The sequence below is a fragment of the Chionomys nivalis genome, chromosome 5 (genome assembly GCF_950005125.1).
Source record: "Chionomys nivalis chromosome 5, mChiNiv1.1, whole genome shotgun sequence".
Lineage (NCBI taxonomy): Eukaryota > Metazoa > Chordata > Mammalia > Rodentia > Cricetidae > Chionomys > Chionomys nivalis.
Window position 1 is genome coordinate 54,787,750 of NC_080090.1, and position 18,057 is coordinate 54,805,806.

The 18,057-nt window shown below is 46.1% G+C and overlaps 1 protein-coding gene across 7 annotated transcripts in view; it reads right to left on the minus strand.

The window, feature by feature from the left end:
• Positions 1-341: 341 nt before the first annotated feature.
• The window catches only part of Ildr2 (immunoglobulin like domain containing receptor 2), a 61,917-nt gene continuing 44,201 nt past the window's right edge, over positions 342-18,057 (minus strand). For 5 of the 7 annotated variants that reach the window (XM_057769443.1, XM_057769445.1, XM_057769449.1 and 2 more), the window contains 4 exons: positions 13,744-13,857; positions 9,491-9,704; positions 7,930-8,605; positions 343-6,623 (listed from right to left, as the gene is read on the minus strand). In XM_057769443.1, the coding sequence (XP_057625426.1) occupies positions 6,588-6,623; positions 7,930-8,605; positions 9,491-9,704; positions 13,744-13,857 (1,040 nt within the window). In that variant the 3' untranslated portion in view covers positions 343-6,587. Of the gene's footprint in view, positions 6,624-7,929; positions 8,606-9,490; positions 9,705-13,743; positions 13,858-18,057 lie in introns of all 7 variants that reach the window. The other 2 variants (XM_057769444.1, XM_057769442.1) reach the window with 1 other exon arrangement.

Consider the following 18,057-nt stretch of genomic DNA (forward strand, 5'->3'; position numbering starts at 1 on the left):
TCCCACCAATGGCTTCCCTCTTCCCTTCTCCAAATGTAAGTTTGATCAGGCAAATGCTGACTTTCTCCTTGAAAAGGAGCCAGATACCATCATTGTCCAACTACCTCTCTGCCTTGCATCCTGAAATACTACAGCAGTGAGTGGCAGCAGAATTTACCTGGCCCCGTAGCTCACTGAAATCTGTTAGAGCCCACAGTTGATGTCTGTGTCTGCCTCTACAATATAGTACTGAGACCATTCTCTGGACAGTGTGTCCTGCAGTGTGAGCATGAGGATGTCATCAGTACCAAGCACTTGGCTTCATGATTCCATTCCCACACATTGTCACTCTGTAGGACTTTCTCTTGGAGAGAACACTTACTGCAAGACCGTAACGAACCGGAATCTAGTTGTGTAGTCAATTGAGCAGAGCACAAGTAGATGAAAATGCTTTATTTATTTTAAAACATTACAATCGAATATACTTTGTATGTCTGACATAGGGGAAAATCATGGGCAACAGTGACACAAACATTTCTGTTCTGATGTCACAGACAAGGCACAAAAACAACTGGGCAGGTGACTCTCGTGAAGTAGGCGTCTTCCCTCCATCCCGCTGTTTGAATGTCACATTCTTTGTTTTCACAAAGAGATTCCTCATAGAGTCGTGTCTAACACCTTTGTTAATAAATGTGGCAAGAGAAAAGCTATGGGCATCTTTCTCAGTCTTCTAGATAAAAGTCAGACCACATTTAACCCCATCAGTCAGCCCCACCAAAACCTCTAACTAGACTTCTACCTCAACCGCTACAACTTCCTCCTCGCCTTCTTTGTCTTTTCTAGACCCAGATCCTCAGCTCGACCTTTAAAAATCTCAAAATATAGTGAAGATGATGGCTCCTGCCCACAGCCCTGGAATCCCGTGCCTTGGATGAACCTGTAGTTAGGCTTAGAAATTCCTCTTGGAGAAGAATGCAGAAAGTTGCAGCACATTTATTCAAGCCTTCCCCCATCACAGCATGGTGTCTAGAATGAAATTCTTCTCCAGCAGAAACACCTCCCTCTCGGGGCCGACTTCTAGGAATGACATGTGGAGAGATGAAGTGACAAACACCTGTCTTCGTGGCGCCTCCTCACCACAGAGTCCAGGACTCTCCTCACTACACATCTGTGCAAAGAACAAGCTGAAGTCTGGGCCTGTGAGTACTGCGGGGATTGGCAAGAAACCCGAGAGTCAGAAGGCCTTTCTGCAATAGGCGAGTACCTTGGGAGCTCCACATTCTGCAGGATGGGAGAACACCTACCCCGCCTTTATCACAGGGCTTGCTGTGAAGAACAGATGAGAGAATGCTTGCAGAATTGGTCTGTAAACAGCAATGTATCACAGAGGTAATGGACATAGCATTAGAAACTGACCTTATCACCCCAATGATGCTAACCTGAGGCTGCTGCTTGAAGCAACTCAACTCCTCCCTCTCAGCTCTGATGTTACAGGGACCTTTGAGCTTCAGTGATCATTCCACGTGACTAGGAGGTAGGGTCCTGACAGGGAAAACTAAGCACTATCTAGCTTCTAGGACCTTAGATTTCCCATAGATGATTTCTAAACTTTACACATCACTTCTAAACTCCCACAAGATTCTGGCAGCAATTAAAACTGATTTTTGGAAGTGCTAACGTTGTATATTTTATTCTTTCCCTCCACTCGCTTTTGGTCCTAACATGAAAGTTATGTTATTAGCAAGCCTGTTATTTTGTACCCTTTAAAAATGATTTACATTTGCCATTTTCCCTGATGGCTTTCTTTCTTTCTGTTCACAATCTAAGTTTTATTCAGGATGGCATCAAGGGAATAAGAAAATTACCTGTAATTCCTGTTGTCTGATCTGAGGCTGTCACAACAGATCACTATTCTGGGAGTTGGAACATATCAAGCAGGCTCCTGGGGAGGGCTTCCATCTCTCCCCCTTGAAACGCTTCCTTTCAGCTGGACTGTAGTATGCCCGTCTCCAGTGTCACAGTCAGACTGCTCGGTGCCTCATCAGTGCCAACCCCAAGGGAGTCAGAGGGACCTCACATCGATATTTGAATAAAATAATCCCCAGCCCAAACAATGTGGATGGTCAGCAGTCAGGGGTGCACCAGAGGTGGGTGCACCAGAGGTACGATTCAGTGTAGCACTACCCAAAGGTATCTACTACATAGCTTTCAGAAAGTGTTCAGAGTACAAGTCTTTACTCCAGAACCACCCATCCGTTCTCCAAGGCACAGCCCAGTTTTTTTTTGTTGTTGTTGTTGTTATTTTTTGTTTGTTTTTTGTTTTGACAGTGGCGGTCAAGTAATCCTTGTGTTTTGACTTGTTATTGTTTGACCCTTTAAGACAGAGTATCATGTAGCCCAGGCTGGCCTTGAACCCACTAACTAGCCAACGATGACCTTGAATTTCTAACCTTCTGTATCCACCTCTGAAATGTTGGGCTTACAGGCATTTGGCACTACTCTTAGTTGTACGGTGTTGAATATTGAATCCAGGGCTTTGCGCATACTCAGCAAGTACTCCCAACTGAGTCACATTCCCAGTCCTGCACACAAATAATTACCGAGTAGTCTTTAGATGCTTTATATCTTTTTTATGTCTGTATTTTGCCTGCATGTGTCTGTGCACCACTGTGTGCAGTTCCTGCAGAGGCCAGAAGAGGGTATTGGATCCCCTAGAACTTGAGCTGGGAGGCACCATGGGCTAGGAAGTGAATGTGGACCCTCTAGAAGGGTAGCCAGTACTCTTAACCACAGAGCCACCCCTTCAGCCTCCTTTTTAAGAATGCATTTATTTGTATGTTGTAAGTATTTTGCCTACATGTAAGTGCACCATGTGAGTATAGTGCTCCGGGATGTTCTACGAGATCACTGAGGCCCCTGGAGTTGGGGCTACAGAGAATTGTGAGCCACCATGAGGGTACTGGGAACCAAACTCAAGTCCTCTGCTAATTCAGGTAATTCTTATGGCCAGGCAGATTTGGGAAACACAGACCCAATAGGAAAGGTCTGAAGACTGGAATCTAAAGATCGGATAGGTTTGTGACGTCGTTTGGGAGAATGAGTTTATCTGTCTATTTAAAGAGGGGTGGGGAGTGAATGAACTATAGCAGCATCGGTCGCTTCGTTCCTCTTGAAGACTGTTTAAGCTCTAGCCAGATTGCTATAGGTAGTGCCAGCCCCCGCTCACCCTGGTGTGCCCAGCCTGACACCAAGTGCGGAGTGGGGATCATAAGAAGCGAGGAGAGACACCCAGACTGTGTGAGACTTCTTGCCTTTGCACAAATCCTGCACCCCAAGCTAGAGATACAAATACTCAGAGGACCAGATGCTGAGCTCCCCTCTGGGCTTGCTTGGGTGGAAGAACTGATTACTGTCCTCAGTCTCCTAATGAGTCTTCTACACAACCTAGAGAAGAACTCTGAGCACCACGGGACACCTCCCGCCACCTGCTTCCATACTTCCTCCTCCAGCCTGTCCCTGACTCAGCTGTGACTCAGAGACAAAGACAGAAGCGCCAGGACCAGCCCTCCAGGTGCCCTGCCACTCAGCCCTCTCCTTTTTCCTTTATCTCTTTACAGCTCAGTTTCACAGCCTGGCTTTGCAGATCACTGAGCATGTCCCAAAAAAATGGGATGGATGGACAAACACAACACTTAAATATCAAAATATTCCCATTTAAGTTTAAAAAAATTTAAATCTCTGGGTTTATTATAATTTATCCATAGCACTATTTTCTATCATATACATAAAATATCCTTTTCCTTTCTTGGGCATGTCTGAGCATCCTTATTAAATTGTAGGGACTCAAGTGGATGGAGATCACATCTTATACCAGACTTACCTTATGCCCTAGACAAACAGGAAAGGAACTAATATGTAGAGGCACTTCCTGTGCAGGACATACTATGTGGAGAAGAAACAAAGGGCCATATAAAGAAAAGTCAAGGACACCGAGGACAGCCAGCTTTGCCTTGTCCGCTCAGCGTTATCTCCTATCCACATACCCAGGAACAACTGCTTTCCCCCACTACTGAAGGTCTGGAAGCCCATATTTACGCAGCCCTACAAAGAGCAATCTGTTGCCCCCCTTTCCCCCAGTTATTTCAAAAATCCTGTTATTGTCTTTACATTGATTTTTTTTTAAATTGCCGGCCTATAGTCTTGTTGCCTTGGAACCTTATATTTCCAATTTTAACAGTTTTTACTATTGCTCCCCTCAGCTCTCGCCAAGCTCATACATGCCCCTGGCTTTCCAAAGCAATATGTTTGGTCTCTGAAGCCTGTGCTATGGGGCTCTTTGGTGCTCAGCAACCTGACACAGTGCTCAGTATAGCAATAGCTACTGCAGCTAGCCAATATTTTTCAAAAGTGCCTGAGCAGGTTGAACTCAAAAGCTGGTGATTAGGAAATGATGTTTTTGTCATATTGATTTAGAGCCCAAACAGACAGACCAGACCTAGGCTTTCTGAGGCCAGGGACATTATCAAGCCTAAAACTCAGCACCAGGGTTATGGCTTTTGTCTTCCAGCCCTTGGAAGTGCCAGCACTGGGCTGAAGTATCTTCCTGTTCCACCTAGCTCAGGCCAAAGTAACCATGACATCCTTTGGCAGGCCAATACTCCTCCAGGCAGTGATATTAGCTTATCCCTCCAACCCTCACCCATCACATACATGGGACCTTTTTTTTTTTGGAAATGTTATGAGAAACAATGGATGTTAGAAGAACAGACTCTGGAATTCCCGTCAGGCGGTCCTGGAAAAGTTTTGAGGAAGATCTGACCAACCTTCTTCAGAGGCTATACATAGATCAGGAAGTAGAGAATAGACGACCGCTGGGTTATGGGATAGCAAGTACCATCTTCCTCCAGTCATGTCACCCAATCACGTGACTCACCACAAACATGCAAACTGCGAAGTCTGTCAAAGAAAGTGAAGGCTGTAGGCCACCTAAGGTTGGGTGAGTAACTGATTCAGGGCCAAGCATTCTGACAAGAGAGAGGTTTAGCCTTGACAATAAAGGAACACAAACTTCTTTTTTCAACTGGGAACTCCCCCAGTTTGGGCTTGGCTCAGCTAGGCAGTTCTTTTGTTGGTCGTGACTAGATGCTCTTCTGTGTCTGCTGAGTTGATAAAACTACTGTCACACACAACGACAACAGTGGCCAGGCTCTTCTCTCACCATGTAGGATAGATGGTTCTGGTACATTTGCTTGGGTCCATGAGCAGCGAGAGAGGACAAACTCCATGCACAGGAACTCGAAGAAGGAAGCATTTGTGGCTACTTTGGCAGTTTACACATATTACAAAGTCCAGAGCCTTCTCAGTTTGGGAGTTAGGCAAGACCAATCCAATCACTTTTTGCAAGGGTAGGAAGAGGAAATGCTTCTTGCTGAGAAAGTGGTGTCTCTCTTGCCAAAGCATCTACAGTGGCAGGCCAGTGAGGCCAAAAGATGTGGACACCACATCCCTGGTGCCCTGCAGTGGCAGGATCAGGATGGCAGAAATCATCTGTAAATGAAGTGCAAATCCAATAAAACAAAAAGAAAATCAAAAAACCAGAGTGTGTTTGTGGGGAAAGCAGCGCACATTCAAGATATAATGAGACTATACGTTATTTTCCTCTTAAATCCTTTTCCATTTTTCAGCTTGTATCATTGCTTTCTCTTTTTCTCCTTCTCTTTCACGTATTTTAAACATCTGTCAAAGGCACCCGATGACAAGCTATTCACACTGCAGAGCGGAGTGGAACACCCTCAGACACACCAGCCCCTGAAAAATGCTGGAGAGGAGAGAAGAGGAGAGGGAGAGAGACCTTAGGAGTTCAAGGTTTGGGTGCCGCTGTGTACAACAGAAAGATGAAAAGCAGCTTATGTCCCCTGAATGGAAAAAGAAAGACCACTTAGAAAGCGTTGCAAAATGCTATCCTCTGTTTGTCCTGGCCACTTAAGAATTGTGAGTCAGAGCAGCAAATTGGAGTCATTTCTGTGATTGCCCAGGAGGTCACGGCCACTAAGCTCACCAAAGGCCTTCTGATTTTAGCATAACAAGACTCATTGACCAGTGACTGGAAGTGATGGGGATAAAAGGTACATTTTACCTTGAGAGTAGAAGGTCTCTCTCTTGTGAGCAGAAGGTCTTCTAACGGTAGCAATAAAACTTTCTGCCTCTAAGCACAGAACAGCACTTGTAGAAAAACATACCGCAAGCATAGTAGTGTCTAGAGGTCACAGTCCAAAGCTACCTGTTTCAGAACTGGACATAGAGTCTTGATGCTGCTAAGGGAGCAGGGTGGGGTGGAGCGGGGCAAGATAAACCCTGTGGGTTATTATGTGGTATGTTCTCACACATCATTGCTTTCTCGGTGAGTTTTTCGAGCTAGATGGGCACTAGGATTTGAAAGCAGCCCCCTTAAAGGATGCCTCCTATCCCTTGCTAAAGCAGAGATCAGCAAATCTTCCAGGGTGGTTGTTGGTCAGAGAAGGTCCTAGGCTTGCTGGCTCTCAGATCTGTGCCTCGCCCCAGGAGTCTGCATCTGATTTCTAGGGATCCGGAGATGCGTCTTGAGACCATCAGACCACAAGGGACATTCTGGTTGGAAAGTCACTCTAGAGAAAAGCAGAAAGAGTCCCACGTTAAACCCCAGACCCACAGAGCAGCAGACACAACTGACGGCTAACTGGGAGAGTTGAGAACCTGCACAAAGCCAGGTGCACCTTGACTCAGGACTTTGTTAGATGTGTGATGATTATCCCAAAGCCCAGAAAATAAAGTCAGTATACATCGGATGGAACTCAGTTCCATGGTCAAAGGATAACTTTCCATTGTCTGAAGAGTAATGATGGTTGGAACTCTACAATACTAAGTGTGGGTGGTGCGCCATTAACCCGAGTCACCTCAAAGTTTCCTCCTCGCTCACAGTACCTTGGTCATGGCATTTCCCTAGTTCAAGAACAACAAAAGACACTCAGTTGCATGGGGGAAGTTAATAATAATACCAAACACATTTTTCCTGTCCATGGTCTTTTTCTCCATATTGCATGCTCAAAACAAAACAAAACAAAACAACCACTCAGACCTGAGGTGTATGTAGCTCAGGGGTAGAATGAGTGCTTGTCTGGCATGGGCAAGGCCCTATGTTTGCACTCCAGCAAAAAGGAAAAAGTCAGGAAGGTAGACAGGCAGCCCAGCTTAGAAAGGGGAAAACAAAATGCCGAGTGGGCAGGCTACCTGATAAACAGAAATTCTCGGCATGGAGAGTGATATCCAAAGCACACTGTATGTGTGTGTGGGAGGGGGTGTTGGGGAGGTGGGGACCAGAAGTACTTTGGTGCCCCTCTGCAGACCTGTGACTGTTCCCCAATGTTTCTGAAGTGCACAGCTCACTTTCAGAGGCTGAAGGAAGTGCAAACTGCTCTTGCGTTCAGAGAAGAAGCAGTAAAGTCTATATAAGCCCATTTACAGGAGAACTGAGCGGAGGCAAAGGCTTCCTTCACATATGCAAGGTGCTGTACCCGGCATACACTCGGTCATAATCAGAAGTAAGGAAGTTGTCCTTGGTTGGTGTCTCTGGGTTGTGTGCTCTTTGAGAGAGAAGAATGATCACATAAGCATGCATAGAATATTTTGCACGCAGACCACGAAAACCCAGGTAAAGGCCAGCGGAGACGATTTTGAAGGCCTTTCCTACAATAACCTACACATTATCTACTTTAATATATATATGTGTGTGTGTGTGTGTGTGTTGTTGCTGTTGTTGTCTCTTGAGGGTCACACCCTTACTTCCTCCACCTGACCCTGAAAAGAGTAAAGTGAAGTAGATGACTTGGTGACCCTAACCCCTTATTTCCCGCCAGGGGATCTGCATCCCCACAACCCCCACCCAGCTCCGGAGGATTCAGGGTGCACCCTCACGGTTTTCTTGGCGGGCTCCTTTTTCCTCCTCTTTTCCGAGTTGCTGTGGAAGGGCAGGTCGCGGCCACGGTAGGACGGGGCCCGGGTCAGCTCCAGCTCGCTGTAGGGAGGCAGCGCGTCATCGTCCGCAGCATCGTCCTCATCTTCGCCCTCGCTGGCCCCGGCCTTGTAAGTGGCAGGCGGCGACCAGGCGTAGTAGGAGGCGCTGCGCGGGCCGAGCTGCGCACCCAGCTTGGACGGCGTCTCCAGGCTGCCACCCCGGCTGGTGCTCTCGGATCGCCCCTGGCGCTCCAGCACGCTGCTCAGGTACGAATGGTCGTACTTGGGTGCGGTGCCCGGGGTCCGGCTCACCAGGCGTGGCAGAGGAGCATCCTCGGGTGGCCGGCGACGCGCGGGGCTGTAAGGCCAGCCGCGCTCCCCATCTCCCGGAGGCTCGCGAGTGCGCCCGCGCCCATAGTACTCGTCCAGCGAGCCGTCCTGGTAGAAGGGGCCATGGGCCCGTGACTCGGAGCGCTCGAAGCGGGTCCCGGTTCGAGCTTCGTGGCTGTTACCGTTGGCGCGTCGCGACCGCTGGCCGTAGGAGTCTGCGAAGGCCGCCAGTTCGTCCATCGACACCGCCGGCACGCCCGTGGCAAAGTTCTTCCGGGACAACATCTCGGATTTGGAGCGCGGTTGGCTGCAGGCAGATGGTCACTGGTTACTGCATCTGTGAGGGAAACCTTGCAGGACACCCCCGCGTTCCAGAGGCCCAGCCTCTGCCATCCACCCGGGAGGATGAGTCACCTTGGCACCTTGCATGCCGTATGTACGGCAAGGGCAACCGTCGCCCTTTCATGCTTTTGTATGACAGACCAGGATGGAGTTGCGTATCTGGAAATATCTTGCAATCTGGGTAGTGCTGAAACAGATCACCTTCTGATCTTGATGAGACCCTTGGGTGACAGCCACACATTCCACCCACCCTCACAGCCACAGCAACTCTGGTCCCTGGAGACTGGAATATTTGATGACATAGAGAGGACTGTCTCTCCCTCAGAGCCAAGGACCAAGTTACCTATTAAGTCAGGAGGCCAAAGAGACCTCTGTAATAAGTAAAACAAAGGTGGGGGCCTACTGTCCTTGAAGGGCAGAGAATGGGTGAAGGTGCCAGTCAGGGAGGAAGGTGTCTCCCAAACTGTTAAATTGCTATCACCGTGGGCAAATTCCTTAGCGTCTGGAACGTTCTGTTGTCTTGCCTTAAAAAATGGACAATAACAGTAGCTGCCTTTTAGAAGTAAGAGGATTAATTACAAGGATGCTAATGTGATGTCTGGCGAGTAACCCAGACAATGGAGATGACAGGTGGTTATAGGACAAAACACGAGGAAAGCAATGTCCGGGTTCATTAAGGGGCCTAAGACACACATTTCAAAAAGTCTTAAATGAACGCTTCTCACACACGATCTCACGAGGGTGGGTGTAATATCTGTGAGAAAGAGCTATCCCACAGCCCATAGAAAGAGACGTGGTAGAAGAATCTAGAAAAGACACATGGTGGCCCTTGCCCACCGACAGCCATCACCTGTGCCTGAAGCTCTCTCGGTCCTCTTTGTTATACTCCAGGGCTGGCCCCCGATTGGTGCCACTGTTGCCTCCCATGACACCCGGCCAATAGTCAGGGTTGCTCTCCAAGTCCCCAGACAGAGGGAATGGCTTGCTCCGCATCTGGTGGTAGGACTGGCGGAAGTTGTTGTCCTCGTCGTGCAGGGAGCTGAGTTCTGAGATGGTGTTGTTATCTGCAGGGACAGAAGCAGGCATCACAGAGTTTTCTACACATTAGGAAAGGAATGCTGTCAAGGGCTGAGGTGGAATGCCCCGGAAACTCCTGCCCGAGGGCCTTGGACCTGGCCAGTGTGTGCTGCAGTCTGCAATGGTGGGACTCGTGTTCCTAGCTCAGCCGGACTTGGCTCCAGCTCAATCCCAACTTGTTTACAGAGGGGGAGCCCACCTACATGATGTTCTTGGAATAGGGAGACAATGGCCTTTGTTCCACCTAAGGCCAGCTTCCCAGAACTCAGGCTGCCTGCAGCTGGCCTCCTATGACACCACCCTTGTTCAAATGTTTTTCTCCGTCCTATATAATGAACTTTGACGATCCCAGCCATGTTGGGCCAAAAGAGACAAAGAGGGGGAAAAAAAAAAACCCATCAGTAATAGCATCTTCTCTACTGCTGGCCCAGTCCCAAGAGAGGGGCTTTAGTATGGCCACCATTCTGCCCTCCTCCCACCATTCCGCTCCCCAAAGAGCACAGTGTCAAGGTCAAGAGTGTGTATACCCCTGGCTTCAGTACACTTACCTTTTCGACCAGGCTCATGTAGGAGCCTGTAATACCCCACCCAAGTAGCACCAGATCTACTTCTAAGGTCTCTTCCCCTTCCTACCAAGGTACTCCAGGTTTATGAGGTCATGAGTGGCCAGGCTAAAAGTTTGGGGATAAAAAGAATGAATTTCGCCTTTATGTCCACTGGCCTGGAGTTTGAACTCTGGCTCCAGACTAAAAAGCTACAAAGGTGCCTACTCACAGCTTTCTCATTTTCTAATTAGCTTTGTGCACAGGCATTTAGGAACTAGGACCAGAATTATGATCTAGGTTGGAAAAAAATAAAACAACCCAGAAAATTTGATTATTTCTAGAACTTAGAAATGTACTGAATTTCACTTTATTTAAAAAACAAATCTAGTGAACCTATTTGCAATGTAACTGGATCTACTTGTTTTTTAAACCTTTTCATCGAGACTTCAAAAATATTATTAAAAACAACATTTACTAGTTTAAAGTCCTTGCTGCCGAGAGAAAGGTAAGCCAAGATTAGATGTGGGAATGCAGAAATATGTACCTCAGGTTTCCTTTGCAGCCCCAGTGATACTGGGAGGAACAGAGGAACTTTGGACAACAGCAGTACCTCCTAGGCTTGTCTTAACCAAGAACACACAGGAATGGCAAGTTACTCATGCGATCATTTGGTTTTTGAATTATAATAAAAATTTAAACTTATCTACCTCTTAAAGAGATAGACTGTCAATTTAATTTGTGTGTGTGTGTGTCTGTGTCTGGCGCTTGCCTATGTGTATGCATCTGGAAGTCAGAGGACTTTTTGTGTTCACCTATTCTCACACTAAATCTGGAGCTAGGCTGGTGGCCAGCAATGATCTTCTTGTCTCTGCCTCCTTACAGAGCTGGGGTTACTGGAAACTGCAATCATGCCCAGATTTTGACATAGATGTCTGGATCCAAACTGAGGTCTTCATGCCCGCACAGCAAGCACTCTTACCCTCTGAGCCATCTCTCCAGCCCTCATGCCTATTTTAAAAGAAAACATCTCATAGACTATTGATTAAAATCTAGAACATTCCCTCATAATTCCCATGAATTCCAATTTCCTAGTAAGCATACCAAAAAAAAAAAAAAAAAACCCAAACAACCAACTTTAAAACACACTCGACTAATGCAAAAACAATATTGTTGGCTCAGAACTGTCTCTAAGTTTCAGAGAATATTCGACATTTTCATGCCCTCAAACCATCAGCACTATCACCACTTGACCGCTCACAGTAACAAGCTGTTCAGGTTATCTACCACATGAAAATTTCTGCCAAGGCGAATATGAACATTGATGTACCCTTTGACAGACATCTAATAATGTCATTTTAGGACAGGGGCACACCAGAAGTAGAAAGGCCTGTGTCCAGGAGATACTGTTTACGGTCTCTGACTGTAGATGTTCCAAGAATGTAAACATTCAGGAGTAGCTACCATAAGGGCAACACAAAGGAGAATCCCAGCGGCCTACAGAATCATGAACCTGGACCTCAAACCCCCAATTCTTACAGAAAACAAGGTATCTATTTTTTTTAATGAGATTTTCCAGACTGACCATGCCATGATCTGCTCTGGGGCTTTCTCGCTTTTCAGGATGGAACTGACCTCTAGAGTGAACTCTAGTCCTGGGCCATTTCACACCGCTGTTGCACTGCTAACCTGGAGGTGCTGGGTGATCTGGGTTCTAGTCCTGGCAGTGGTTGTTTTCCCTTCCTGGATTATTTCTTCCTCTATGAAGGATGTGGAGTCAGTAATGACGTTAAGGTCTCAACAATCAGCCACCATAGTCTCAACATGTGCCATGGCTAGGAGGCCAATCTTGGCTTAGCTCAAAAGGTTTTGTATATAAGTCACAAGTTTGGGAACCACCTAAGTTCTTCTAATTCCGTTACTACACTCCAAGCCCTCTGATACCTCATTTGAACACTGCACAGGTTGACACCGGACCAGCTCTAGATCCCTTTCAACTCTGAGATTCCATTACGTTGACACCACCCAGTTTTTGAAGACCATTTGGATCCAGGTAGTCAAGTCCAGAGACATCACACACACTCAAGCCCATTCTTTGCTTTTAATCCTAGTTATTAGCTTTTCCTCTAAGCCATGATATTGGAAGATTAGCTTGCCCCAGCTTCTCCTTGATCTAGGATCTCTGTCTCCTTACAGAGACCCAAAACAATGCTGTTACAACGAGCTTGTCAAGTGCACTGACATCTGCATTCCTGACATTCCAATCTGGAGATGGTCTTTTTATAGTCAGTTTGGTGGGAGGATGCAGCAATGGCTGCAACACAGACAGGATGAATTTAGAATTGTAAACTGGGTGGAATATGTTGTCCTTAATCTGAATAAGGTTCCTCTAGTCTGGGACTGTTTTCCCAACAGCTCCATCAAGTCTGTTGTTGATTCCAAGAAGAGGGTTCAAAGAAAGTGCCTAGTGACCTCACTGCCAGGCTTGCCAGCATCCTCTTGATAATTAGCCCATCCAAGTCAGACCTGCCCTGCTCTGCCTCCCATGATAGACGGTAATTTGGAGTCCATTCTAAAGAATCAGCAGTGTCAGCTGCAGTCTCCAGGGCTGTGGATAAGTTAAGGGCTGGGGCCCTGCCACCAACAGACTTAGTAATTAAAACGTTCTTTGACAAGAGGCACGGCTTCTGTGCTCACTCCACAATCTCTGTGATTGGGCATCTTCAGAGGACCGCACGCCTCTTTTTCCTAGATTCCTTTCACTTTCATTGCAGCCTACATGTGGCAAGTCAGCATGTGGTTTTGCCATCCTGGGGCCCCTCACGCTGGGGACAGCCCACCCTGAATAGTCACATCTTGGGTGTGTATGTGTGTCTGCTCAGATACGTGTGTGAGGTTGCTCATCTATGTAAATGCAAGAGGTTGTCATAGTAGCTGCCTCGATGTGCTCCATCTTAGTTTTTGAGAAAGGGTCTTTTAGTGAACCTGGAGTTCACTGACTGGCTAGAATGGGTGCCCATTGAGCTCCAGGGATGGGCTTGTCTCTGTCAGCCCAGGGCTGGGGCTGTAGAGGTGATGTTAGCCCAGCTTCTACATGGGTGATGGGGATCTGAGCATGGGTGCTCACACTTGCTCAAGCAATGACTTTACTGACTGAGCCATCCCATATCTTAAGCGACTATTTTGAGTATTACTTAAAGGGGGTTTGTCAGGGGACTGTTCTAATGAAACATTTTAAACCCAGGATCACAAAACCACAGCAATCAACACGGACCGCCCCACTGGCAGACACAACATGAACCACACGTTATCGTCCCATCTTTCCCGCCAGCAGTCCTGTTCCCTTCTGAGTACTCAGAGGCACTTTCTGTGGTGGTGTCACGAGAGTACTGGCTCAGAGCTTCAAATCTGGTGACCCCCATATCCTCTTTAGTTACCAAATCCTGAATGAAGCACAGGTCACATAAAACTAACAGATGCTCACATCTGCCTCTCATTCTTCTGGCCGGATCAAACTGAGCCAGCTCCTTCTCGACATAGTACAGGACCTTCATGGAGTCTCTCTCTTTGTCAGCTTGGATCCGGTAACCTTTTCGAACTGTTGAGGAAAAGCACAAGAGAGTGAGCTAAAAACAGGGCAGCAAGAAAGGGATGGCTCCATTCATTCTGCCAAGCAGAAAACATGGTTCCCAGTTAGAACAACTCTTTTGGACTCACCCAGAAATAATAACACTACAGTTTATACGCAGGAGGCACACTTGAGATCCTCTACCAGAGGACTGGAACAAAGAATCTGGTGGCCAACAACCAAATCCCATTGCAGCGTACTTTTGGCCATTTGTTATCCTTCCCTTTCTGCTGTCTGACCTTCCACATCTAGACTGAAGGCTTGCCTCTGCAAAGCGTTTGAGATCCACTGGAGGAATAAGCTCAAACTAAAAAGAATGGAGATAAAGACCCCTTTCCAAGCCCAGGGCGCATATCACTCTCCAGCATGAGGTTCACACTGTCACTTGGTAGAAGTGCACAGAACTTTAAGACAGCTCCCCAAGCGGCACAGACCTTCACAAAGGCAAACCAAAAGCTTCTAGTTGCCTGGGAGATGGAAAAAAATCCCTTAAGCTGGATGGTGCGTGCCTGAGAGCTAATATTAGATTCTAGACGACATACACAGGAGCACAAAACAAGCCGCACAACACATGAATCTCTAATCACACTTCCATTTTATTTCCTCAGCCTTTTCCTTTTAGGAAAAGAAAACGCCATCTTTTATATGTGACGAATTTAATTCGACCTGCTGCTTTGTGGCTCGAGACAGGTGTTATTTGCAGGGCTTAATGAAAAAACAAAACTATAGCAGGGGAAATAATACCATCTCCTCCATCTCCATCCCTCACATCGTCAGAGACCACGGCTGTTCACGTCCCGGATCCCTAAAGTCTAGCGCAACACCAGCCCAAAGGGTGATCAGACAACAACAGACAATGGACAGATGGGGGAGGGGCGCGGATGAAGATGAGAAAGGGCAACCAGACAATACGTACTGGACACTGAGAACGTGCCAGGTTCTCTGCTGAATGTTTACAAGTGTGTTTGTTCCTTGCAGCCATGCAAGTAAGGACTGCCGCCAGCCACGTTTCGTGGTTGAAAAACTTTGGCGAGGGAGGATTTTAGAACATGACCAGAAATATTTGGCTTGGCAGCGCCAGCCATGAAATCATGTGGTCTCGTTGACTGAAGCTTAACTGGATTAGGGCATCATACCTCCCCTAAAGTATAGAAGGAGATGCAGGGTTTGTTTTTGTTTATCTGTTGTTGTTTTTTTAAAGAGAAAAGATGAAGAAGACAAGAGAGTAAAGCCCCAAGTGGGCAGCGGTCTTGGGTATTCCAGAGATCATGTGGCCTGATGAAGCATGGCCCTGTCTTCTAGCCAGCAGGGATGGGAAACAGTAGCGAAGAATGCCACTCCAACATTCCCTGTTCCCACAGTGGTGCACATAACAAAAAGAAGGAAACCAAGAAATGTATATACATTCAATAAAAGTGGTGTTTTATGTCTCTGGATGCATGACTTTATGGACAAAGCTCGCCTCCCAGCTATTTACATGGAAGATCAAAATCTAAAATTCTACATGGCTCGAGCACCGAAGAAGAAAGCCACCCACACACCCATTTGCAGGTGCACACATTTTCTGTGTGAGAAAACACTGGGCAGGCCATGTCCATCTCAAATTGTCAAATGACTTAGAAAAAAAATGATAAGTCCCCAGCACATACTTTTCAGTTGCACCTTCTACCAGAGGTGAGGTCCATCCATAAACCCTCTGCAGAAGGAATTTTTAGCAGAAATGATTTTATTTATCAAGCTACACATTCTTCCATTTCTGCAGAGGCGTTCACAGAGTGGTACAGACTGTTCAATTAAAATGCAATTATCCCACAGAACTGCTATGTCTGTACCAAGGCAGTTATGTCTGATGGATGAGGTGCAGAGCTACAAATCAGTAGTCTGGGTCTCTTACAGGCATGCTGGTACTGGTTTCCTGAGGGACCGCCAGAGAGTGAAGACCCGTCAGGACTCAGTTTCCATGCAATGACTTTGAGAGAAGACAACTAAAAACTAATTAGTGGAGCACTTGAGTGTTCCACAGTGAACTGGGGTATCTTAAATGCCACCTCACCAAAAGAGCTTCCTTTGGTTCTTCTAATTCTGTCTCTTTCTGTTCAAATCTTTCCCCTAACTTAAAAATCATTTGATTTGAATTTGTATTATAGGCCTTAATATATTCTAGTTCATTCCAAGTTCTTTATATAGATGAGCATAATCTTCTTTAAATATTCCAGAAGATATTATGATTTAAGATGTCCATGTGCCTACGATGGTGTTTCACATATAGCGAATACTAAAAGTTGGCTGAATTACTCCCAGCCTAGGGAGGGAAAGGGCTCAGGGCTTCTTTGGAAAGTGTATTCTTTGTAAGCATTAACCCATAGCTGTAACTTCCCGGAAATCAACTACTAGATTCCTCTGTTCACCTATGTATCGCTAGCATCTAACACAGAGCCTGGCACGTCTTAGACACTCAAAACATGCACATTCAGATGAATGAATGAAGGTGTGAATAAACTGGGACTAGCAAGTGGTTTTTGTTTTGTTTTTGTGTGGATTACAAAGTATGGCACGGGAAGCTATGTAGGTGATTGACTGGAGAGTTTTAACCAAGAAGGGAAGGGCCTGAATGGTAGGTAGCCCAAGGAAGCAAGAAGGTTTTGTGGTTGCCATTACTAATGATCTAAAGAAAGAACACGGGCATGGCTGTAGGCATTAGGGAGGGGTCCGCTCTACCTGCAGCCCTGCCTCTGCCAGGTCTTCTTCAGATGGGAAACACTTTAATGGCAAATCTTCAGTGTCACCAAAATCAAGGTCACCGGTTAGGGAGAAGCTGTTGCTATTTGTAACTAGGTACCAGCTGTCTCGGGGGGGGGGGGGGGGGGGAGTTATGCTGAACAACAGCTGGAGAAGCTTGGATTAGAGATTAGGTTGTCTTCAGTGTCATTAGGATAAATTACACTCCTCATTGTGATACAGATGAGACTGTGCACACGGGCTATCAATCTCTGAGAAGCCACAGCAACTACAGCCTCGGGGGAAGATGACAGTTCTGGCTTCCGATATTGGCATCATAAAGAGCTGTATGCAGCAGAATACTTCAGCTTCGACTTTTCCCTCACAGCAGCCGGGAGACTTCAGAGAGTTAAATTCTTCCAATTTGTCAAAAGACAGAGGCAAACGATTGCTCGTCAGACTCTAAGAGGATCATCCGTTTGGTTTTAGTTACTAAAAATCAAGACATTTCTCCCTTTAAAGGGTGTGGCTATTTTTATATAAAATTATAAGCTGTTTGGTTGTACAGCACACAAACTCTTCTCTCACTCCCATAGAATCTGGCTCTGTGTCACATATGTGCTCCAGAGCATATGAATCACCAGAAAACCTTTTCTGATCCTCTCCAACACAGACTTCCTTTCTGACCGCATTACAGTTTTTCTATATACTGTTCTGTATTTCTTACCCATTTTATTTCCATCAGCAAGCCTACAGAAACCTTGCTACTACACTACAATTTTCTAATTAAACTATAAATTTCTAAGACTAGAACGTCTATGAGGGCAGGGAAAATTTGTAAAATTTTTTGAGATGGTGGACTTTGAACCTGCTATGCAGTCCAGGTTGGTCTCAAATTTGTAGCTCCTCTGGCCTGTCTCCACAGTGCTGGATTTGTGTGTGCTACCAGCCCCAGTTACAGATTATCCTTAATTTGAAAACATGTAGAGTCATGTGTTGTGGCACATGCCTATGATCCCAGCATACATGAAACTGAGGCCAGAGGATTGCCCTGAGTTGGAGCTAGCCTGAACTACATAACACATTTGAAGCCATCTAAAACATTACAGAGTAAGAATATAATATACTTACTTAATATATTATAATATACTCTATACTTTTATAGAGTAAAATATATCTATATACACATGCATTACATGTATATGTATATATACATTACATATATATATTTAACATGCCCCCAAACCAACCAACCAACCAACCAAAAACTTCACATGGAATGGTATTGGGTTGGTTTTTATATATAATCTAAAGGCAAGAGTACCCTTTGAAGTTTGGTGATATTTTAGCAAGAAATGTGCTAGACTATTGTCCAAAGTGTAGTATATTTTGAAAATGACTTTCCCAGGTGATGTTTCAGCTCAGGGTCACTGGTGATTTATTCTGGTTTCC